Source organism: Xyrauchen texanus, chromosome 32, assembly GCF_025860055.1.
Source record: "Xyrauchen texanus isolate HMW12.3.18 chromosome 32, RBS_HiC_50CHRs, whole genome shotgun sequence".
Lineage (NCBI taxonomy): Eukaryota > Metazoa > Chordata > Actinopteri > Cypriniformes > Catostomidae > Xyrauchen > Xyrauchen texanus.
The window spans coordinates 6,948,480-6,973,359 of NC_068307.1; the positions used below are offsets into that span (position 1 = coordinate 6,948,480).

A 24,880-nucleotide genomic window follows, 5' to 3' on the forward strand; every position below is an offset into this window, starting at 1 on the left:
GTCAAATGATTTAAAAACCTGTGCGTTTATAGAGTCTTAAGCCAAGAGGCTGGCTGAACTCCAGCTGGAACACAGGGAGTATTAAGGCATGATATCTGTTCAAGCCGCCTCCTGCTGATTCCTGCCTCACATGGTGAAAAATTACCTTTTGCTCATTAAAGAATTGTGTGTTAAAAAAATATATATATTTTCATAATTTCCCCATGAGAATCAGGATGATTAATTAATTACCATGCTGTTAAAATAGATTTTTTTTATTTTATTTTTATTTTTTTCGGTTAACCTCAGGAGAGGATAAAAGTTCTCTCATCTCCATCTCTCTAGATCTGACATATACAGGTATTTTTTTCTGCTATCTGAATCAGTCAATTTAGAAGAAAACGTTTTAATAATATACAAAACAATAATAATATAATTATATACATAATATATATTATCTATAATTAAGATTTGTATATAATCTGTTTTCAAAATACAGTACTGTGCAAAAGTCTTAAGATGCTTCACAAAAACATTTGTCTTAAGATGGTTATTTATATTTTCAGCTTTAGTGTGTCAATAGGAAATATACATTTTAGACTCCCAGCCATTCCTTTTGCTAATAGAATAGAAGAATAGTGAGCCCTGCAACAGAGACCCCCACTGAATATTGAGTTAGTCTCTGATTACATAAAGAGACGGAAGCAATTGAGACTGCCAAAATAGATAGAAGACTGTGGCAAATTCTCCAAGAAGCTTGGAACATCCTCTTTGCCAACAACCAAGAAAACTGTGTCCAGGTGTACCTTGGACAATTGGTGTTGTTTTGAAGACAAGGGTGGTCACATCAAATATTGATTTACCTTTTTTATTTTTTACTGGACTTTGTATGATGTTAAGTGATAAATGAAAACTATTTATGGCATTATTTTTGAAGACATCCTCACTATGCAACATTTTCCCAAGTGCCTAAACCTTTTTCACAGTACTGTACATCATAAATTATGCAGCACAGTTCTCTTTCATCATTTAATCTGTTAACATTTTCAATACATACTGTCGACTTTATACTACCATTTTTAAGGTAACTGATGAGTTTTGAATATCTTGAGATATTTCACACAAAAATTAAAATTGTCATCACTTGCCTTCATGCTGTTTGTACATATTAGAGAGTTTCAGTCACCATTCACTTTCATTGAATGTAAGATGTGACAGTGAATGAGACTAAACATTTTGCGTAACATCTCATGTTTTGTTCCATGGCAGAGGAAAATTCATACAGACTCAAGGGTGAGCAGTAATGACAGAAATAAAATTTTTAAATGAACTGCCCTTTAACTACCTGTTAAAGTATTTGTTAAAGATATCTGCCAAGAAAAATATATATAAATGTTATTCAGCCAATGCTAGACCTTATTCAGAGCAGTGCCACGTTACATTTTTTTACAAGAATGACAACGAGGCTGTGAGGGATAGACGTCTCTTCAATGGGCTATACTGCAGTTTAAAGTGTTTTTGGATTGTTCCACGTACAAAAAATTGGAAAAATATATTCTCATGGACACTCTGTAGACAAAAACTCCAGATAACATGAGTTGTGGAAAATCAGATGGGATCTAGGAGCTTTTTTACATCTTTATACCTTGCATGCCATTGAAGAGCTGGTAAGTCTATCCCTCACAGCTTCGTTTCCATTCCCATTAAAAATCAAACATGGTGGCAGAAAGCCAGTGACTGTTGTGTTAGATTTGTCAGATTAGATGATTAAAGACAAAAAACTATTATAAATACAAACATATTCTTAGCGATTACAATTACTATAATAAAATGCGTTAATAACAAACATGTAATCATGTTCGCAATGAGTTGTGAGTTGAAACATCTCCTCAGTCCTGTCAGCTCTGTTGATGGCTTGAAGCCATGACAGTCAACGAGAGCCCTCAGAATAATTTTTCAACAACGTAATCCGATAAAAGTTTACTTTTTGCACATGGTTTTTGCCACCACTTCCGTGTTTGACACATGCGGTGACATTGGTCTATAAGTGACTAAAGAGAAGGGTCACAATATAGGCTACATACTTAAGGCTATGTGCATTCTTAATTAATTAATTTATAGTTTTTTTTATTGTATTAACTTGTATAAAAAAAAAGAAAAAAAAAAGAAAACACATAAATGCAAAATAAAATATAATAGACATGTCCATGTAACCTCTTTTGGCACTTGAGCTCTTTGGCTTTGGGCTGATCAGAATAATTTGAGAGAATCTTGTGCAAATTTGCGGTCAGACATTTATGGGAATCACCAAAGTTATGAAAGCTCTCTATAGTTAAAAATAGTTGAGTCAGGGATTTTTATTATTAAGTTTAGGAATCTCTATATTTTGCAACTGTCCTAATCTTCTGCCGTGTGGCTGTCATCTTCAGCAAGATGAATCTCTTTAATATATTTCTCTGGCCCGGTTGCTTTGCATAGCAGTGAAAAGATGACGCAGACGCTGTGCTATAATACCCCAGTGTTTTATTCATATTCTGTTATTTGCTGGGACTCTATGCGATTGCTACATCGCTGTCTGACAGTGCAGTATAGGCTGCATGTAAATTAGGTTTTTAAGGTACAATTGTGGTGTATTGTAGTTTAATATGATGTGAGTCGTGCTTCCTGGAGTCTCATTAACCTATAAACAACCTTAATGTATCTCTTTCTTCCTCTCTTCCTACAGAATTCAATACGGCACAATCTTTCGTTGAACAAGTGTTTTCTCAAAGTGCCTCGCTCCAAAGATGACCCAGGAAAGGTAAGCTTTCTCTTCCCTGTATGTAGTGCTGTTTTATTCAGAAATACTCGTTTTGTACATTTGCTAAAAACAAAATGCTGCTTCCAGACCGAGTTGGCAGATTCAATCTTTTAAAAATGCATACGTATCCTCGCGAAAATAGATGAGAGCGAGCACTTGCTATAACAGTTTAAAAGTGCTCTCCGGAGCTCTCTCGGGTGGAGAAAGCACTTCAGCACAGCAATTACTTCACAAGAGGGAAGACCACCACCTGCTTCCATTCGAATAGCATGTAGCTTGCAGGCACCAGACAGCCCTCAATGCTCTGTCCCACCATAGTTAAACAACCCTGACTGAGACAGTTTGGTCAGTAAAGATGTCATGTGAAGGCCAAAGTGCAGAGCAACATATTCCAAAATAAGTATTTGTGTCTGGTAAAATTATTTTTTTCCTTAAATGTATACATTTACGGTTACGCAGACTTAGTTTGTCCAAAATTACTTGCAGTACATTCTAGGTGTACATTCTAGGTGTACATTTTATCAGTACGTATGTTCACTAGGAATTGAACCTACAACCTTTACCAGTTACTGGAACAACTATACATCAACTATTAATATGCCAACAGCTCACTTCAATTAGTTTGGAGTGGGCCCCAGTTAGCCTTCTTTTCCACAGTACTGCTACCCCAATACACTTCCTTAAATCTCTTTATCCTCATCCATCTTGTGCGAGTGTGTTCACGCACACACACTCAAACATTGCAACATAAAGAGAAGATTCGAGGCATGCAGAGGATAGGGACTGAATGCTAATTTCATGTTTTACTGTAATCCTCTGATAGTGACACTCCTGGGATCTGCTCCACTAAATAAAAAATAATCTATCGCTGGATGGATTCTATTACGAATGCATGGCCAACATGTTTGCATCCCTAATGTTCAATTTGGAATTTGCCTCCTTCCACGCAACCCTCCTCCTGGATGAAGAACTTCAAAGCTGTGCGGGGCTCTCTTGATATGTTCCATCAATATTGTAATATGGCAGGAATATGGACCCTGCTGTTTGTGCGAGATAGTAACTGAGGCATGTTTCTCACTGAGATGGCAGAAACGATTGTTTACTTTTGTGGTGTAGCAGCTGCAAGAATGGCATGCTGAACTTTGGACCGATACCATCACTTTCTCTCTTGAGTAGACTCAACTGGAAACATGGAAGTTCTGAATAGAGAGTTCTAACCTGTTTTGAGACTGGGGCAGTGTGTTTTACTGATTATCCAAATTAGGGATGAGATTTTAAGTGATGTGCATGTGTTATTGGGTGTTTCTTCAACTTCTGACACTGGCACTGTGACTTTTACAAAGTAAAGAATTTTCACTAGTTTTGATTTTTTTCCTAATGTCATGAAAATGACAACAAATAAAATAAACTGCTCAGTAGTTTTATTTACCTTGAATTTTTGATTTTCTTCAAACATCATTTGTCTCATTTATCTCAAACATGCTCTTCACTGATGCTTTTGTTGACATTGTAAACAAGTTCACTAACTTTTGGGGGGGAAAAGTATTGTGGAATTATTGGCAAATTTTTATGGTGTGGTGGAAATGATGACACAACAAAATTTTATAAAATAATTTCCACACAATAAATATAAAAATAGTTTATATAAATTATCATATTTACTAAACATGTAATAATTTTTATTTTTATAATGGATTTTAATAGTTTAATATGGAAAGTAACAAGTCTGGGTCCTGGACAAGGCTAAAGGATGTTGTTGGAAAACTCTAAAAGAGTAGAATACAACCAGCCTATTTGTTTTACTCACAGACTAAAATATAGCTTAGTGTAATATCTAGGTTTATGTCTTTGATATATATGTTATATATAAAAAAGTGTTGCTTATATGCCTCATTTTTGCTTTAAACTTCACAAAATATAAACAGAATATAAAATATCACATATCATTACTTGGGAGGCAATTATCTTTTCAAATGAGCCCACGCACAATTTAATCAGATGCATAGATCATTAGATAATTGACACGCACTGGACCAGTAATCAACCACATAGCGAGCACCCAGGTCACTCTAGTATTGTGGGGGCAAGTTTTGCACAGTCAAGAACCACATTTTATGTTTTTAACAATTTTGATATTGATACTTAATTTTGATGCTCATCGTAAAGTAAGGGTATTCAGTTCCTTAAGTCCATTACATTTAAAGGCTGTTCAAATAGTAATTTTTTTTTAAAAGAAGATGTGTACCAACTTCACTACATAATTATTTTCTGATTCATGTAAACTCTCCTTTTTATATATATATATATATATATATATATATATATATATATATATATATATATATATATATATATATATATATATATATATATATATTGTTGATTTTAGAGGATTGTTTCAACCTACAGATACTTCCATCCCTAGGGCTTTTACTTTTTCAAGATTTTCAGCTAATTAATGTTAACCAGCCTCCCCTACTACAGTGGAAGTATCTTGCAGTAGTTTTAATTTAAATTACATCTGCTAGGTCTAACAGACTGCTAGTATTCCCAGTCACCTCCAGCTGTCCTTCAGCGTCACTGCATCAGTTTCAGTGACATGATTATTTCAGTTTGAATAACACTAAGACGTTTAATCCAATGAGATTTCCCTGTATGTTAGGAATTTTAGGTCTCTTTAGGTTTAATTCTGAAATGCAAAACATAAATGCCAATGCATTGTGAAGGCTGTGCTTCAATGTGGAGAGTAGCCATAGTTATCTAGTCTGTTTATTGTGTGGGAGCACTGTCTACTTGTAACATTGTTAGTAACTCATTCTACTAATGCTACTTTTAAAAATAAATTGTAGACCTTTTGACATTACTTTTTTTCAGGGCTTCAACACAACTCTCCACAAAGTTCATGCGCCACATTGTCGTCCACATGAAAGGCATTGCAGGTTAGCGTCATGGCAGGGCAAATTTGCCTTTTATTAATTAACAGAATATCTAATGTGTATAGTATAACGGTTTTTCTCTGATTGTTATGATATGCCTTTTGATGCTGTATTTGATAGTTCAACTCGCTTTCTCCACGTAATGATACACCATGTGGTTTATCAGGTAAACCTTGGCAGCACTTCGAAAGATCATTGGACAGCAGGGACAAAGTTAAAATTGTAAAAATTTTGAGCATGACATTACAACACTTTGCTTACTAGAGATCAGCGTATTGATGTGAATCGTGTGAAAGGGCCTTAATTCATTAATATCCAGTCTCTCTTTTTTCAACAAATGAATGCTTAATGGCTTTCACAATTGTCCAGAGCCCCTTAGATTAGACTGTAGACTGTTATTAAAGGTTTTGGAGGTTAAATAATGGCAATAATGTCTGACTATAGTGACTGCTCCAAAGTGATTAGTATTCATAAATGTTTTTAAATTTGAATGGATAATTGTTTAGTTTATTATTTGATTAATGTTAATTATGCCACATCCTTTCATCAGGCCAGTTTTAGTGCACTGCTCCCAAGGCTAAATAAGGGCATTTTAAAGCAAGGTGTGATAATGCGCCAAGCTTTGTGATTGGTCAGATTGTTTTGGAACTGTTATTGCACCTAAATAACAAATTGCTGTAACAGCCAAGTGTTAAAATAGGGAGAATTTTTTTATTTAAAAAAAAAAAAAAGACGTTGTTTGGGTGTGAGAATCAATAAATGCTCGTTGCCATTCAGTGGCTTATAACCTGTTCTCTATTGCTGTTAAAATACACAGATTTACATCATTTTATCAATGTTTTTGGAGGCAGAAGTTTTGAGGAACCTGAGGCATGCCGCCTAGACAAATTCTTTGGTGATTTCAATTATTCTCCTTGCTGAGGCGTGTGTACAAGATGTGCACAAGTAATTTTAAAGGTCCTGATCGCACCCTCTCTGGACAATTGAGATCTTATCCCAAGTAATATGAAATATTTTAAAATAAAACCCAATCCTAGGGGTTAATTTCTTTTTCTTTCTAGCTAACTTTGGAGCCAGATTTGCCTTTAGCTTCTGGGAAGAGCTGCACTATTGAAAAATAAATTAAACTGGAAGAATGCAAAGATAAATTATTTAGCCAGGGTCTTGGGTGCTTGGATACTGGCAGCCCAGAACCAAGGTGTGCTATTTTCTGCCTGATTATCAGAGCTCAGACCTGACCAGAAATCCAACACCTCTGTATCCAGCCCTGAACAGGAGCAATCGATAAACCTGCAGCTGAGGAAGAGGGGCTTCAGGAGGGGCTTAAAATTTTATCTGCCTCTGCCAAGGCTCAGGAAAAATTCGAAGCAAGAGAGAACAAGAGAAAGAAATTGTGGGAGCGAAAGACCCAACTTCAACGCACCTCAACATATCGCTCCATGAATGTCCTCCTGACGTGATGGGCTTACAAATAAGCTTACTAAAACTTTGATGAAGTAAAAGTTGTACGTGTTTGATGGCAAGTGCACAGATATCTAGTATCTGATTACAGAAGTTTCTCTCTTGAAAGGAATGTTGACCGAACTGATCGAAACCTTGCTGATGAATATCTTGCGCAGCGAAATGTCCTGTTAACGTTTCATAAAAGTTTTATGGAATGGCTTTTATTTTGACACTATTTTGAAGTGTTGCTATAGTATTATGACTAATGTTCTGTTTCTAATCATCCTGTTTCTAGGGTTCGTACTGGGCGATCGACACAAATCCAAAGGAGGACACGCTTCCTACGCGGCCCAAGAAGAGGCCACGGTCTGGAGAGCGGGTGAGTGTGTGTGTGTGTGTGTGTGTGTGTGTGTGTGTGTGTGAGAGACTGTGTGTGTGTGTGTGTGTGTGTGTGTGTGTGTGAGACTGTGTGTGTGTGTGTGTGTGTGAGACTGTGTGCTCCGAGACCCCCTGGTGGTCAGTTTTCACACATACACACTTTCTTTGGCCAAACTCCGCTCATTACTCTGAGTCTGAGAGTGATCAAAGAGCTGTACACAGAATGTGTCTCATTCTCATAGCTCAAGCTCAATGTCAATGTCACTGATATGCTCCTCACTACTCTTGATGTTGTGGTTGCTTAGATAAAACAAATCACCATTCAATCATCACTGTGAGTTTATAGCACCATGACAAAAGAAATTGTGTTTTACCCAAGCTTGCAGTATCATTTGAATGTTATGAAATAACAAGATGGTGAAATTAAACACATCACAGCATAGACAGCATGTCATTCTATTGCATTTTCTTCTGTGGCTGCCTGCAAAAAACATTCAGTTTGACCATAGTTATCCAACTCTGCTATGAGCTGATTCTTTTATTGAGTCGCTCTAAAAGATGCTCAAACTCACAAGTTAACCTGTTTAATTCAGTCTAGAATCATTACTCTCTTATATCCGGCAGAGCTGCTGAATTAACATTAACTCACCGACTACATTTTATGACAACGTTTCATTAAAGTAATATTCCGGGTTCAATACAAGTTAAGCTTTCATCAGACAATTTTTGGAGGGTTTAATGGCAGAAATGTGAAGCTAATAAGTTTATAAAAGCACTTATGTTTTTCTGTTTATCTATATTTCTGTCCAAACTAATTTGATATTTGAGCTGTTAAGTTGTTTAATTTGTCATGTTTACAGTAATTGTAGGGTTTTGTGCTTTGTTGACATTAAATTGTCATGGCAACAAAGTTGTAAAATTGGCTTTAACTTTACACACAATGTTAGTAAGCAATTTTATCACACTTAAATTATGTTAACACATTTTGTTTACGTCTTGTCGCTATACTTTTGAAACGGTGAGTATTTTAACGTTTGCAGTTTGGCCCCATTCACTTTCGTTGTAAGTGCCTCAATGGAATCCAGACTTCTGCTTTCTTTATATATATATATATATATATATATATATATATATATATATATATATATATATATATATATATAAGAAAAGGAGGGACGAATCAAATTTCATTTTTGTGGTAGTCAATATTATGCCACAAATGCTGATGATTTGAGCTTAACTTTATTTAACTGGATTATTTCTTTACAGATAAACACAAAAAATAATAATAATAATATAATATATATATATATATATATATATATATATATATATATATATATATATATATATATATATATACACACACACACACACACACACACACACACACACACCCACAGGCTGTCTCTCATTTGGAAGGCTGCATGCTAGGTAAGACACGTCCTTTGAAGGCTGCAGTATACCGAGTGTCCTCCTTTAAACAAGTCTTGTTTAAACGAGATGGCCTTTCTAGGACAAACGGAATGTAACATGGTTGCTATGACAGCACGCCGCTCTTTAACAAGCATGAGCGATTTGAATAAGAAGGGAACAAAGTCCCTCTGGAAGGGAATTTATGAGGTACATTTTAGGAGAGCTATAATGATGTAAAGAGAAAAGAAAATAGATTTTGCAGGAGTACTTTTAGTCTAATACTTTATTTTTATTATATATTAATATAATTATACATATTATATACTCTGCAACCATCTACTGAGGTACTTCAACTTGGGAATTACCATTACTTGCGTTTGAACATCATACTTGCAGGAAAATCGGCGTCATATTTTTTTAGACCTTTTCGTTGAAGCAAAGAATTGTGTGCTATGAGTGCCTACGAAGGATACACCTCATGCATCCTCTGAATTCCCATGAAAGAAGGTCGCATTCGAAGGCTGAATTCGAAGTGTCCTACTTGCTTTTCTGAAACGAGACAAATGCGACCTCTGGAGGACGTAGCCTTCCAAATGAGACACAGCCACACACTCGCTGAGCACTTTATTAGGAACACTTATTTATGTGATTATCTAATCATGTGAAACCGGGTCAGAAGCTTCAGTTAATATTCACATTGACCACCAGAGTTGGGAAAAATTGTGATCTCTGTGATTTAGACCATGGCATGATTGTTGGTGCCAGACCGGCTGGTTTGAGTATTTCTGTAACTGCTGATCTCCTGGGAATTTCACGTACAACAGTCTCTAGAGTTTACTCAGAAAGGTGCCAAAAACAAAACATCCAGTGAGCGACAGTTCTGCAGATGGAAATGTCTTGTTAATGAGAGAGGTCAAGAGAGAATGGCCAGACTGGTTCGAGCTGACAGAAAGGCTACGGTAACTCATATATCCACTCTTTACAAATGTAGGTAACACATCGAACCATGAGGCAGACAGCAGAAGAAGCCAAATCATGCACTTTATTAGGGCTATAGTGTATATATTATTTCTTTAGTATGTACTGTAATTAGGACCAATTATATGAGCAAATGATGAATCCTCATAAGTTATCTAGTTACTTCATCTTTTCAAACTTTAATATTCCGCAAAAACTAAATATTTTTCTCTGCATGTTTTTATGTTGACAAAACATTGCACTTTTGTAAAGAAGAATAAACCCAACCAGCCACACAAAAAACTTACTGTTCCATATAGAGTGACACTGATATATCTTTGAAGCAGAGTTTTTGATTATTTTCCATAATGATAATGCCCAAGTCTCTAGTTTTATCCAGCATTAGCTTGCAGGCAGCCCGCCTTTAGCATGATGCTGGCTGTGTTTGTTCTTGCTTTTTTACGAGGCCAGAAATATGTGAAAATATGGGCTTGTTGTGTTGACCGAGAAGGAATTTGACAGGATGGAATATTTCCTGACTTGAGATCTCTGGCTTTGAGATGTATGAGTCTGTCCTTAACCATCGTACACACGCAGGTTTGCATATTACACACTCATATATTTTTATGTAACTGGCTCCCTCTGTATGGCCCAGTTTAACTTGTAGAGGGGGTCCAGCTTATTAATAAACTGTGCCCCAGACAGCCTTTACATACATTGCATTTTGCTGTCATATTTTAGCAAACATCAATTAATGCAGAGTTTCTGCTCTGGTTATTTTCAGCCAGAGCTTTTTCCTTCTATTATTTATAAGCAGTGCTCACCGGAATATACAACTCTGCTGCGCTCCATGCCGGCCTCCGAGGTTGACCTGGCTTAGAGGCATCTTGCATCATTTGTCCATCCCTGTGTTGTGGATTGCAGGAAGCTGAACTGAAAAGGTTCAGCTATAGTCATACTTAGGGGCAGATATAAAGACATGAAGAAACAAAACCTTGACAGGTTGCATGTGAACAAGGGGAGCATTTGTAAAGAATGCATGGTTTGAACTGCAACTGAAACAGTTGCAAATGCAACCAAAAACAATCTGTATTTGCAAGAACAGTTTAAAGAATATTCCAGGTTCAGTACTTATTCAAATGCATTTGTGGCATAATGTGATAAAAAAAATTATGCCTACCCATCCCAACTTTTCTTTAAAAAATGCAAAAATCAACATTACAGTGTAGTACCAACTTTGTGCATGACACAAGTAATTTTTCCATCAATTGTTTACAGACAGATTGTTTCACTTTTAATTGACTAAATCACATTTCCAGTGTGTCAAAAGTTTACACACACAAAGTTAACTGTGCCTTTAAGCAGCTTGGAAAATTCCAGAAAAAGATGTCAAGCCTTTAAGCAAATAGCCAATTAGCCTATGATAGGCTAATTGGAGTCAATTAGAGATGTACCTTCAAACTTCGTGAAAATAAACAAAAAAATCAGCCAAGACCTCAGAAAACAATTGTGAACCTCCACAAGTCTGGTTCATCCTTGGGAGCAATTTCGAAATGCCAGAAGGTACCATGTTCATCTCTACAAACAATAGTCTAAGAATAATCACCATGCGACCATGCAGCCATCATACCGCTCAGGAAGAAAACGTGTTCTGTCTCCTAGAGATGAACATAGTTTGGTGCGAAAAGTGCAAATCAATCCCAGAACAAGGACCTTGTGAAGATGCTGGAGGAAACAGGTAGACACGTGTGTGTGTGTGTGTGTGTGTGTGTGTGTGTGTGTGTGTGTGTGTGTGTGTGTGTGTGTGTGTGTGTGTGTGTGTGTGTATATATCCACAGTATCGACATAACCTAAAAGAAGCCACTGCTCCAAAACCAGACTACAGTTTGCAAGTGCATATGGGTACAAAGAACTTTCTTTTTGGAGAAATGCCTTCTGGTCTGATGAAACAAATTTTACTGTTTGCCATAATGACTATCGTTATGTTTGGAGGAAAAAGGGTGAGGCCTGCAAGCCCAAGAACACCATCCCAACCATGACACATGGGGGTGGCAGCATCATGTTGTGTGAGTGCTTTGATGCAGAATGGACTGGGGCACTTCACTAAGAGAAGACATCATGAGGAAAGAAAATTATGTGGATATATTGAAGCGACATCTCAGCCAGGAAGTTTAAGCTCGGTCACAAATGAATGTCACAGAGGGAGAATGAATGTTAGGAGACTTAATGATCAAAATCAAGTTTTAAGTTAAAAGAAGTAATTTGACTATATATTTTCTTTACATAAAGACTTTACTTAATTTTATAAGTAAAGTCTTTTAATACATAAAAACAGTGATACTTTTAATACAGTAAAAACAGTGATATTGTGAACTCTTTTTACAACGTAAAAGAATAGTTTTCTATTTGAATATATTGTAAAATGCCATTTGTGATCAAAGCTGAATTTTCAGCATCATTACTGCAGTCTTCAGTGTCACATGATCCTTCAGAAATGTATAATATGCTGATTTTCTAATATGGGCATATTTACTTCACATATGACACATTTACACCCGAATACATGTTTGCAAGCACAAGCTTCGTTGATAAAAATGAGGCTGCATAAAGACTAGTTAAAATATAATCTAAACATTCGTAGTGTTTTTATATCATATTACATATCATATTTATATATATTTTCAGCATACAATTTAAATACCTGCTTTAGCAGAAGCAGCATTTAAATGTAACTAAAACTTGCCTATTAGGACATATTTCAAATTTCAATACTCTGAATCCTGGCTGTGTATGTACAGGTTTGTGTGATAAGTATTCACAGAGTTTCAGTTCATTTTTGTGACGCGTTTCAGAAATATGCTCGTGCAAAATGTCTGAAAGTGCATCCTTTTTATTTTCTTTATTTTACAAAAGCACAAGGTTTTGTTGTTATTGTGTGTGTACACAAATAAAAGTAGACCCTTTATAGTCTCTAATGATGTCTTACAATTATCTGTATGCCCAGAAATGAAGGAGTATTTTATGTTGTTTCCGCTGTAATGATGAAAAAATCCAGCTGGATGCGCCGGCAGGTCCGTCGACCCCAGAGGGTTAAGGACAACAAAGTCAAGGTATTGGAGTGGCCATCGCAAAGCCCTGACCTCAGTCTGATAGAAAATTTGAGGGCAGAACTGAAAAAGCATGTGCGAACAAGGAGGCCTACAAACCTGACTCAGTTATACCTGTTCTGTCTGGAGGAATGGGCCAAAATTCCAGCAACTTATTTTGAGAAGCTGGTGTAAGGCTACCCAAAACGGTTGACCAAGGTTAATCAATTTAAAGGCAATGCTACCAAATACTAACAAAGTGAATGTAAACTTCTGACCCACTGGGAATTTGATGAAAGAAAGAAAGAAAAGATGAAATAAATAATTCTCTCTACTATTATTCTGACATTTCACATTAATAAAATAAAGTAGTAATCCTAACTGACCTAAGACGGAATGTTTTTTACAATTAAATGTCAGGAATGGTAAAATCTTTTTTGGCTAAGGTGTATATAAAGTTCTGACTTAAACTGTAGACATATAGGTAGGTAGGTTGATTTGATTATTTAATCCCTTAAAAATAATGACGTTATTTCAATTAGAGTTCCTCTGATTGGAAAAATAATTGAGCCATTTCAGAGCAAATACTTAATTATCATAATCAGAATGAGCTTTGTTGCCAAGTGTTCTTACGTGCACAATAAAAAAAAATTTAGTGATGGGAGAAGCAAGTGTACACAGAACATTACAGTGAGACACAGAATATAAAACAAGGTAAGACTGCAAATAGGCATATAAATAATATAACATATTGGTCTATGTACATGTGCAAGTGGCAATGTATGTGCAAGGTAGGGGTATGTACAGATATTTAATTAAATATGTGAATTTACGTATGTACATGAGATATTTATTTTCATTATTGCACTATAGGGGGCAGTTTAATTTTTCATGTGGAAAATGGCCTGAGGGTAAAAAAAATACTTAGCCAGAGGGCAACATTTTAAAGAGGGAGTGGCCGCCATGAAAAGCGACAGGTCTGTAGTTGTTACATCCTGTGATTTGGGTTTTTTTGGGGACTGGAATGATGGTGGAGCTTTTGAAGCAGAAGGGATCTTCACACTGCTCCGGTGATCTATTCTAGATCTGTGTAAAGATGGGGCCAGTTGGTCAGTGCAGACTTTCAGACAATGAAAATACCATCTGGGCCTAAAGCTTTCCTAATCTTTTGTTTCCGAAAGACCTGGCACACATCTTTCTCACAGATCATATATGCAGAGTAGCAGGAGTGGGGAGAAGGGGGGTTCCAGGAGGTAGGTAGGTAGGTAGGTGTGTGTGTGTGTGTGTGTGTGTGTGTGTGTGTGTGTGTGTGTGTGTGTGTAGAGAGAGAGAGAGAGAGAGAGAGAGAGAGAATGTTTGTCAACCACATTATGTATGCTGATGATCTGGTGATTGCTGCTCACTCAGAGGAGTTGTTGGGGGCACTGCTAATGAACCTGGAGCTTGCCACTAAGAGATGAGGCCTTACCATCAGCCCAACTAAAACTAAGCACCTGCCTGGGTATTTTGTACCATCGGACACTCCACCCCCACAGCTCCCAATTGGTGATGGGGCAGTTGTGGAGAGAGTGGAGTGTTTTCCATGGGCTTATGACTAGAGGTCGACCGATATTGTTTTTTTTTTTTCAGGCCGATGCCGATCTTTTGAAATCCGGGTCGGTCGATGGCCGATTAATGCAGCCGATTTATTTTGGCCGATATGTGCTTGTTTTTAACCTCTTATTTGAACCTTTTATTTGAAAGATAAAATGTAACAAATAATTATGATAGACAAAATTTCTCAACAAATACATTTATTGAACACTTGACACTTAAATTAAAAATGTATAATGTAAAAACATATTGAATAAATAATGTATAACAAATATATAAAATAAACAAAGCAGGTGTTACGAACTGCTCCGAGACACGAAGGTTGGGATCCAAATGCAGCTTTAATTAAGGGGCAATACAGACACGTAATCCAATATTCAGAGCATCCAAGAGAAGCACAGGCATAACTAGGGATGGGTATCGTTAAGGTTTTAATGGTATTAATCTTACCGATACTGCTTATCGATCCGGTACTTTAATGGTATTCTTAACGGTTCTTTTGTTATAATATATATATATATATATATATATATATATATATATATATATATATATATATATATATATTATATATTAAACAAAGATAAACATTATATAGGCACAGTGATTTAATTTCAGGAAGGTCTACTAACATTACTGTTCAGGTGTGGTCTAAAAAGAAATCTAAGAATCATATTGTAAAATAACACTGCATAGTTTATCATAGATAGATTAATGCTTATTAATGCAGAAGTTATTCATTCAAGAGCTGTAAGTGATTTTCTCTTTGCCTTTAGTTGTTTGATTCGCAGTAATGGCTCAATCGTCAGCATGTTTATTATTAGACAGCTTCCCCTTTAAGACCGAGTCTAATAGACTCCTGATGCGCCATATTTTCTCCCAACTATTTCCATAACTACGTCCATTTAAGACATAAACTGTGTTTAAGTGAATCTCCAAGCCGGTCGTTTTGACATATTTTTGTGTATATCTGATCGTTTAGACGCGCGCATGAAACCCAAAATAGCCTATACTTTGCTTGTCTCGTTGCGGTGTGTTTCGGAGCGCGCGCCGCCTTGGGAACGGTAGGCTATCTCTTGCGCTCTTTTTATTATTAAACGCGTCCCGCAATTTAGCAACAGTAGCTAGACTGCATTTTACAACAATCACCGATCGTGCTGATTCTGATGTTAAGTTTGAGTTTTAGGGAGAAATGTGAGTGCACCGCTGTGAAGGGATGGAAGTTGTGCTAGACAGAATGCGGCTTATGTATAAATATTCTTTTTATAATCTTTGGAAGGCGAAATATAAAATAAAATCAGACTAATATCACAGATCTAAACCAGGCTACGTTTGAATGTTTAGTTCTGTCACTCATTTAGCTGGGCTCGTGTTGTGCTCGCTGTGCGCGAGATCGCTCTCTCTCTCTCTCTCTCTCTCTCTCTCTCTCTCTGACTGCGAATAGCTCAATTGCATCGCAGACAAATGGTTTCATAGAATTATTATACATAGAAATGGCTGGCGAGATAAAATAACTTTCTCTTTATAGCAATAATAAATGTATTTTCTTAATTTCTCCAGTACCGACAGCAGAACCGATAACGTCCGAGCTTACCAAAGCCAGTCCTTCAATATCCTATAGTGCGTTGGTATCTTTTATATTACTTATTTCTCTGCATTGAGTGACAACCCTCTCAAATATAAGACACACAAACAGAACAAATAAAAGTCTCAGATTCACTGTCTGTAATTGCAAAATTCTTGCGTGCTTATTGTGACATGATAGCAACCCTTCTGCTGTGATAATGCAATTTCAACTACGCTATCAATATCCAAAGTAGCCGAACGTCATGTCGCAGTAAAATATCAAAATATCATAAAAGTTTTTAATTAAATATAAAGAAGTTATACGAATTTAATCCTTACTGTTTTCTCCAAGGAACTTAGCTCCTTCCTTAGGCACTGGATGAGGTCTGCTCACTCTGCTGGAAAATGACTCTAGGGGCAGCGTGAGTCGAACACGTGTTCCACAACAACACTAGGCTGCCCACAGATGCGCCTGCCTAATAATCGGCTTGATATACTTGGATATTGGCCGATGCCGATTATGCAAAAAAAATGCTAAAATTCGGCCGATTAATCGGTCGACCTCTACTTATGACCAGCTCTGGTTTGACAGCAGAGGTCTCACTCCAAATCAGTCGAGCAGCATTATCTTTTTATCTGCTGCGTAATGCTGTGTGGAAGACCCGGTTTGTCGCTCCGCACGAAGCTTCAGGTATTCTCGGCCACAGTCATTCCCTCCCTTCTCTATGCTTGCGAAACGTGGACCCCCCTAATGGACCATCTTTGCTGGTTAGAAACATTTAGGCTGGCCTGCCTAAGATCCATCCTGGGTTTAACCAGGCTGGATTGTGTGAGGAGCTCACAAATCTTTGAAAGATGTGGACAAAGTCCCATCGGTGAGCTCCTCCGGCATGCAAGGTTGCGTTGGCTGGGTCATGCCCCCTTGCCCGGCCACCATATGCCTAAACAGTTTTTGTTCGGCCGGATAGAGGGGCTAAGCGGGCGCGTCACGAGCTGGAGAGGAGATGGAGTGATGTGGTACAGGAGGATGTGGAGCTGAGTGGACTTGCCGATGACTTTTACCAGCGATGTCAAGATCGGCCTCTTTGGAGGAGGCTTGTGAAAGACGCTACTGGCCAGTTGGAGGCAGTCACCCTCCAACAACAACGGAGGGCAGAGGAGTGATGCTCACAACAACAAGCAAAGCAATGGCGGTTGTTGTTGTGTGAGAGAGAGAGAGGATCAGAGCGGGGGAGGGGTGTGAGACTGGGCTTGTCAAATACATTGAACATTGTCAATAGGCTGAAAAATATTGATATAATTTCTGAGGCCATATCACCCTGCCCTTGTGGAGAGGGATTTTGGACCAATGAGATTCCACGGTGAGTTGGGCTTCTCTGCGCAATGCAGAAAAATAGAAACCCAACAAAATGTTCAATCGCGTATTGCTTGTCATGGTTGCGTCAGGTTAGGAAAAATTTCTGATTTTATTCTCATACTTGCGGCATAGATCTTTTTTCTTCACTGAAAGCTAGAAAGTAGGATGAAACAGTCAAGCAACATTGTTTCCCAACATCCTTAAGAGGAGAATTTAAAATGTAGATGCACACTGTCCTTTCAACAGATTACATGTGAAACCAATGTGACTGATTACTGCAAAGATGGGTTTTAAAAGGTTGGCAGACAGGTGTCAATTGGCAGAATACAGCCAAAAGTAAAATGATTAGAGGCTGAAGTGTGAAGGACTTACAGGCTGCAGATGAAGGCACATGAATGGAGCAGCTTATCAAACATCAGAGTGAGTGGGCACTCAAGTAGTTGAGTAGATTTGGTTTCTTTTTTAGACTAATCTAAAAAATATGTTCTTGTAAAATGTCTATGCGAACAATTGTGCAGATGTAGGTATGCATGCTCCAGCTCTGCAACTCTGCACTCAACGGTGTTCGTGTTAACTAAAAAAAATTTTGCCGTCAAAATAGGTGAAGCCACCAGGTCACATCCAGCAATCACATGGACCTATGGCAGTAAGGTGTTTAACTGCCGGTACAAGGTTTTCCTGAAAGTTTGCGCTTGCCAGCTTTTTAAAACCACCACAAATTTAAAAACCTTCTTGGTCAGATTTTTTCTAAATGACACCACACCCATTTGTTCTTCGATTAAGCTAGAATTATATTGCCACCTTTACATGGAAGAGTTTTTATCACTTGTTTCTTTATTGCATTACACCTTGTTAGGTGTATTTGTCTTTTACATGCCTTCACCATAGCTGGCAGTGTCTGAAATCTGATCTGCTAGTGACGATTGCATTTTTACAGAATTTGGTGGTCAAAATTCAACTGTACCATTTATAATGAGCAATTACCGTAATTTCCGGACTATAAGCCGCAACTTTTTTCCCACGCTTTGAACCTCGCGGCTTAAACAATGACGCGGCTAATATATAGATTATAAATATAAAAAAAAAAACATTCTGTGACGTGCTTAGTTTTTTAGGCGGCATGAAGCTATCAATAGACCAATGAAATTGCCAAACGGGATAAGGTCAAACAACTTTTTTGTTTACTGTTTAGATTAAATCGAGCGCTCTCAAACCTTCCATCATTCTGATTACGGTAGTCATTTTGTCACCCTCATCATGGCAAAGACACGGAGAAATGCATATGATGCAGCTTTCAAGTTGAAGGCGATTTGATCTGGCTGTTGGAAAAGGAAATAGAGCTGCTGCACAGGAGCTTGGTCTTAATGAGTCGATGATAAGACGTTGGAAACAGCAGCGTGAGGAATTGACTCAGTGCAAAAAGACAACTAAAGCTTTCTTGGTAGGCTACTGTTTACTGCAAATTTTTTATGTTTGATTGTATGTTCCAATCAAGAGAAATGATCCCTCTGCCCTTTCATCATTGTTAGGTTGTCTGGATGAAGTAAAATTTTGGCTGGATAAAATTTTTTTGTTTTTAAATGAAAACAAAACAGAGATCACTGTTTTCGGGTCCACTGGTAATCCCCAGGCTGTTACCTTTGACCTAGGCAGACTAGCGGCATTTAGTTCTGCAAGTGTGCAGAACTTGGGCGTTTGTCTGGATGAGTCTTTAAATTTTGAAAAGCAAATCTCTTCTGTAATAAGCTCTAGTTTTTATCACCTGCGGCTGTTGTCAAAAGTCAAACCTTTTCTTAATCACAAAACTCTTGAGATGGCTGTTCATGCTTTTATCACCACACGTGTAGATAACTGCAATTCACTTTACTGCGGTATCTCGAAAACGCAAACAGCTCGTCTTCAACTGGTGCAAAATGCCACTGCAAGATTCCTCACAAATGGTCGGAAAAGTGACCACATCACCCCAATTCTGAGGTCTCTTCACTGGTTGCCCATTCATTTCAGAACTGAGTTTAAAATCCTGTTATTTGTGTACAAAGCTCTATGCAACCAAGCGCCTAGCTACCTAACTGAACTGCTTCAACCTTGCACGCCGTCAAGAAGTCTGAGATCAGGTGAAAATAAATCTGTTACAAGTCCCTCAATGCAGACTTAAACGTAGAGGGGATCGAGCCTTTTCTGTGGTTGGGCCTCGGTTGTGGAACAATTTGCCCTTGGACGTTCGGATAGCCCCTTCTGTGATTTCTTTTAAGTCACTTTTAAAAACGCACTTGTTCTCTTTGGCCTACAAATAAGGTGCATATACGTGTATATGTATGTGTATATGTGTACATATATGTGTGTGTATGTATATGTATATATATATATATATATATATATATATATATATATATATATATATATATATATATATGTATGTGTAGTGTGTGTGTATGGGTGTTTTTATAGATATATTTATACTTATATATTTTTTCTGTCTATTTTATATTTCTCTCCTTCGAGTATGATACTAGTATTAAACCTGTTACTGTTTTCTCTGTTTTTATTTTCTACTACTGATAGTCTCTGAGACTGCTTGGACGTCTCCTGTTTTAAGGTGTTCTTAACCTTGTTGTACTGTTTTATGATGTGCTACTACACATGGTGTTGGTGTCTTTTAATTTTGTAGTTCTGTAAAGCACTTTGGTCAGTCAGTGGCTGTTATCAAATGTGCTATATAAATAAAATGAACTTGAACTTGAACTTTATTTTTTGTTACAAGCAGTGTTTCGTTAAAGCCTATTTATTTTTGTTACAAGCCGTGTTTCGTTAAAGCCTGTGTAAAGTTCATTTGTTTCAATGTACCGGTAGGCACCTGCGGCTTATAGACACGTGCGGCTTATTTATGTTCAAAATAATATTTTTTTTTTAATTCAGTGGGTGCAGCTTATATTCAGGTGCGTCAATAGTCCGAAAATTACGGTATGTAATTTGGCAAATTATAACAGTCATTTGACACCTAAAGGTTTCATTTTAGAAGCCAGAGGCCAAGTAAGACACCATGACGTGTCTTATTTGTTGAATTGATGGCTGCGTGTGCATGTGTGTTTTCTTTTATGTGGTCAGGCAGTTAGACCGGTGTCATTTATAATTACAGCAATCCAGTCTTCAGTGAGAATCATTCTTTCTGTATGCAGCACTGTCCTCAGGCCACACGCTTGCGTTCTCCATATTGACACTCACTTCAGTCATATCAAAAACCTCCAATTAGACCCATTCTCTCCCACCCTGATCCTGTATGAAAATAATTCTGTCTTTGCAAAGTGTGTGACACTGTTAAGAGTATATTTCATTAGTCTCTCTCTCACTCACTAACTCACTCTCTCTCACTCTTTATCTCTCATCTCCTCCTGTCCCTTTAAAGGATTTCTTTGACATTAAAAATTGTGAATTAGCTAAATCTAATTTATGTTTATCACAAATTAAAAATCGCATTGTTGCCAGGCAATCCTCTTACAATAAGCAGTTTTGGGAGACAGGCATGTTAAAGTTATCTTTACCCAGCAAGAGCACAGTGAGCTTTTCCTCTCCTCTGCTCATCTCTTCCCAGAGTGCATCCAGTTTTGACCTAAATAAAGGTGTCATTCTTTTGTTGTTGATAAACGCTTGCTGCATTTTCTTTTATACCTTTACACTTGCTTTGAAATTCATGCATTAAAGCCCTTTGAATATGTAGAAATAGATGTCACTCCAGGTCACTCATCATTTCCCTCCATTTTCATACTGTTTTTTAGAAAATGTTGCCTTGTTTTTTTGCAGGCATCCACACCGTACAGCCTGGAGTCGGATAACTTGGGAATGGACTGCATCATCTCTGGAAGTGCCTCTCCAACGCTGGCAATCAACACTGTGACTAACAAGGTAGCATTCAATTTCTAACTCCACAAGTTCTTGCTCTGTTTCTCAAATAACAGCTGACACCACAGGCCTACATGCTCAGTTGACATTATATTTATCCTGGAAAGACTATATACATTCACTTCGTAATAGGACTGACATGTGATGCTTTTGTTTATATGGATGATGTGTTAGAGGAGCCCCACGTTGGATCTTTGCTATATTGGGTTGGCATTATGTATACAAATCCTCTTAACAGTGCATCTGCAGTTTATTGTGAATCTGTTAAAACCTTATTCCATATGTCTGTTAAGTTCTAGAAACAAAGGATCAGTCAGTGTTATGATTGTGCCTACACAGGATACCAATTCTTTCAAGTATACGGTATTCTTCATCTTGGAGTAAGGTTTGGTTCTGCAGTTTATTTTTGTCTTAAGCTTTTTGTTTTGTGGGGGTACATACTCACGGCACTTTTCTGCCAGTGATTGTTGCGTTTGTTCAACATTCAGAGGATTGATTACCTGTTTTATGCTTCTAGGCAGTGCACCCGAAGTGACTCGCTCCGTAACTCACCCTCCGTGGCATGGCTTCATGGAGAAGTGTGTAAAAAGGAATGGAGCTAAACACTCTGAAATTTAAATAGGCTTTTTAACCTTAAGGGTTCCATTCTTGTCCTAGAGTGGGCTGCTCGCTCTCTGGAATGCTTTTACAAACCCAAACAGCATCAGTTATTAATTTACTTCAGGCATTAAACCAATCGTATTTCATTTTAAGCATGTTGTTTAAGATGAGTACTGAAGGGGGGGGGACCTGGGGTTAGGGAATTCATTGTTGGTTAGAATGAGTTAACTTAGTGATCTGTTCATTTGGCTAGAGTATGAAATGAGCATATTTGAAAATATTACCATTGGTTATAATCAAAGAATACATTTGTTGAAAAATTTACTCAGAATTGTCAAAAGCAAATAATAATTTTGACTGGTCCCTTCTTTTCTTTAAAAACATATATAAAAAAAAACTGTGTTACAGTGAGGCACTTACAATGGAAGTAAATGGGACCAATCCGTAAACGTTAAAATACTTGCTGTTTAAATTCAAATGCTGACAAGTATAGCCACATGTGTTAACATGATTTTAGTGTGAAAAAATTGCTGGTTAACCTTTTCTGTGTAAAGTTATTGCCCATCCAATTTTACAACTTTGTTGACTTGATGATATAACTCAGTAAACCCTAAAACAATTTTAAACATGGTGATTTAAATAAATGCACAGCTCAAATAATACTCGAGGTTAACAGAGGATTTGAGTGCTTTTATAAAATTATAAACTTCACATTTCTGCCTTTTTAAACCCTCCAAAAATTGGCCCCATTCACTTCCATTGTAAGTGCCTCACTGTTACCTCGATTTTTAAGTTGAAATTATTTTTGTTGTAATCAACATTATGCCACAAATTCTGTCGATTAAGCTTAACTTGTATTGAACCTTGAATATTCCTTTAACATGATGCTAAGATAACCATGCAAAACTCTTATATGCATGAAATTGCTTGCATAGCACACACAAATATTAATTAAATTGGTAAAAAAAAAAAAAGAAAATTGTTCCATTTAACTATCAGGGTTTCCACGCATCCAGGAAAACCTGGAATTTTGCAATGCAGTTTTCCAGTCATGGAAAATTAGAAAAATACCTTAATGTCCTAGAAAAATAATGATTTGTCCTGGAAAATATTAATATAAACAATTAACTGTGTTGCTAGCAATGTTTCCATTATAAGCACAAAAACATGGTAACAATCTGACAAATAAGTCAAATAAACAAAGTTGTGAGTCAAATAAACAAAGTTGTGTAGTGTGGCAGGGCGGAGGGCGGGCCGGGTCATGATCCTACACACCCGGTCCCGTATTAGGCTAATCAAGCCTCCGTGAGGGATAAAGGTCGACTGCAGAGGATTATGCGTGAGAGAGAGATCATTTACAGACGTGTTCGTCATGTGTGTGTTTGTTTGTGTGCTTCAGTTTATTATTAAAATATTATTTATGTTGAAAAGCCGGTTCTCGCCTCCTCCTTTCCATTGATCCCGTTACATGTAGTTTTTTCATTGTGAAACAACATCAGCAGTTAAGGGCGCTTGCATTATGATTGATTACAGCAGCAGCCAATTGTGAGCTTGGCAATCGTGGTGCAACCGATGCAGATCTCTTGATTGGTTACAGCTACGACCAATCGTGTGCTTTGCTTCAGCGGCGCATGTTAAGTAAGCAGCGGCATTTGTGAAACTAATCATTCATAAATAAACTGAAAAACCTGGTACTTGTATCGACCGACTGAATGAGAGGGGCATGTTGTTCGTTTACTTCAGCATCGGCATGTGAGTCTACCTTGTTCATCATGGAGAGAAAAGGGTGGAAGAGCTATTAATGTGTAAAAGTGACTGATGTTTCTACACGTTGAGGGGATGTCACATGACTTGTGTCAGTGCTGCCGAATACATTGAAGTCTATGAAGTGATGCGTATTACCCACAAACATTGCTTTTGTGACTAGGACAGTAATATTTTTAAATGTACCTTTTTCCAATGAGAAAACGGGCAAATTTGTGTCTTAGTTCACATAAAGTCCGAAAAAAACAATGCCATTGAGCATACTGCTTATCTGGAGGTGAGAAACTTCTGTCAAAAACACTCAGAAACGGCAAAATAAAAGCTTGATTTAAATGGCCACGTGTTTTTGCTTAAATATTACACTTGTTGGGCACATAAAATGTCTTGGAAAATTGTGGCTTGAAAAGAGTGGGAACCCTGACTATTCTTTGATACTTAGTTATTGAATTATTTGTTGATATTTAAAATTAAAATGTCTCGCTGCCTTATTGGATATATTTTATTTGCAATTGCCTTCGCTGCAAAGTCTTCTGTTTTAATGCCAAAGTATACTTTGGTTTTCCGCATCCATGTAAGTCTCAAGCACAGTATGCACATTTTTTCAAAGTCTGCATCTTTGGACATCGTCGGCGCATCCTTCTGCCGTTGATTGTGCATGCCTAAAAATCACAATGCAGATGTTGTGCACATACGTCTAACGCATCTGTATTGTCTTGTGGGCAAAAGAGTATACTTTGAAAGGCTGAGCACATGACTGTGTGCTATGGAATGGCACACGAAAAAACTAAGTATAACCTAGCCTTTAGAATTTGCTTAAAACAAGGTATCGTAGAGGTAGCCTAATTAATGTTCATTATTAAAAATTAATTATTGTACTGCCTATCTTTTTTAAAAGACTTCACGTTTGGAGCATGCCTATTATACCTTAAAATACTGCATACGTAACTGCATATAGCCTATGTCAACACAAATTTGGAATCCAAGACACTGTTTATTAATATTGATTTAATGTGATATTGTTTTGGCACACCTCAAAGCATTATTCCACTTTGCAAAACAATGTCAACCTTTCAAGTATAAGGTATGACTGATTCATATGGGAGGAATT

General features: G+C 37.2%; 1 protein-coding gene across 2 annotated transcripts in view; it reads left to right on the forward strand.

The window, feature by feature from the left end:
• LOC127626292 (forkhead box protein J3-like) overlaps positions 1-24,880 on the forward strand; it is a 163,658-nt gene that overhangs the window by 104,381 nt on the left and 34,397 nt on the right. For both annotated transcript variants that reach the window (XM_052101988.1, XM_052101989.1), the window contains exons 3-5: positions 2,705-2,779; positions 7,454-7,537; positions 21,310-21,411. In XM_052101988.1, coding sequence (XP_051957948.1) covers positions 2,705-2,779; positions 7,454-7,537; positions 21,310-21,411 — 261 coding nt within the window. The remainder of the gene's footprint in view (positions 1-2,704; positions 2,780-7,453; positions 7,538-21,309; positions 21,412-24,880) is intronic.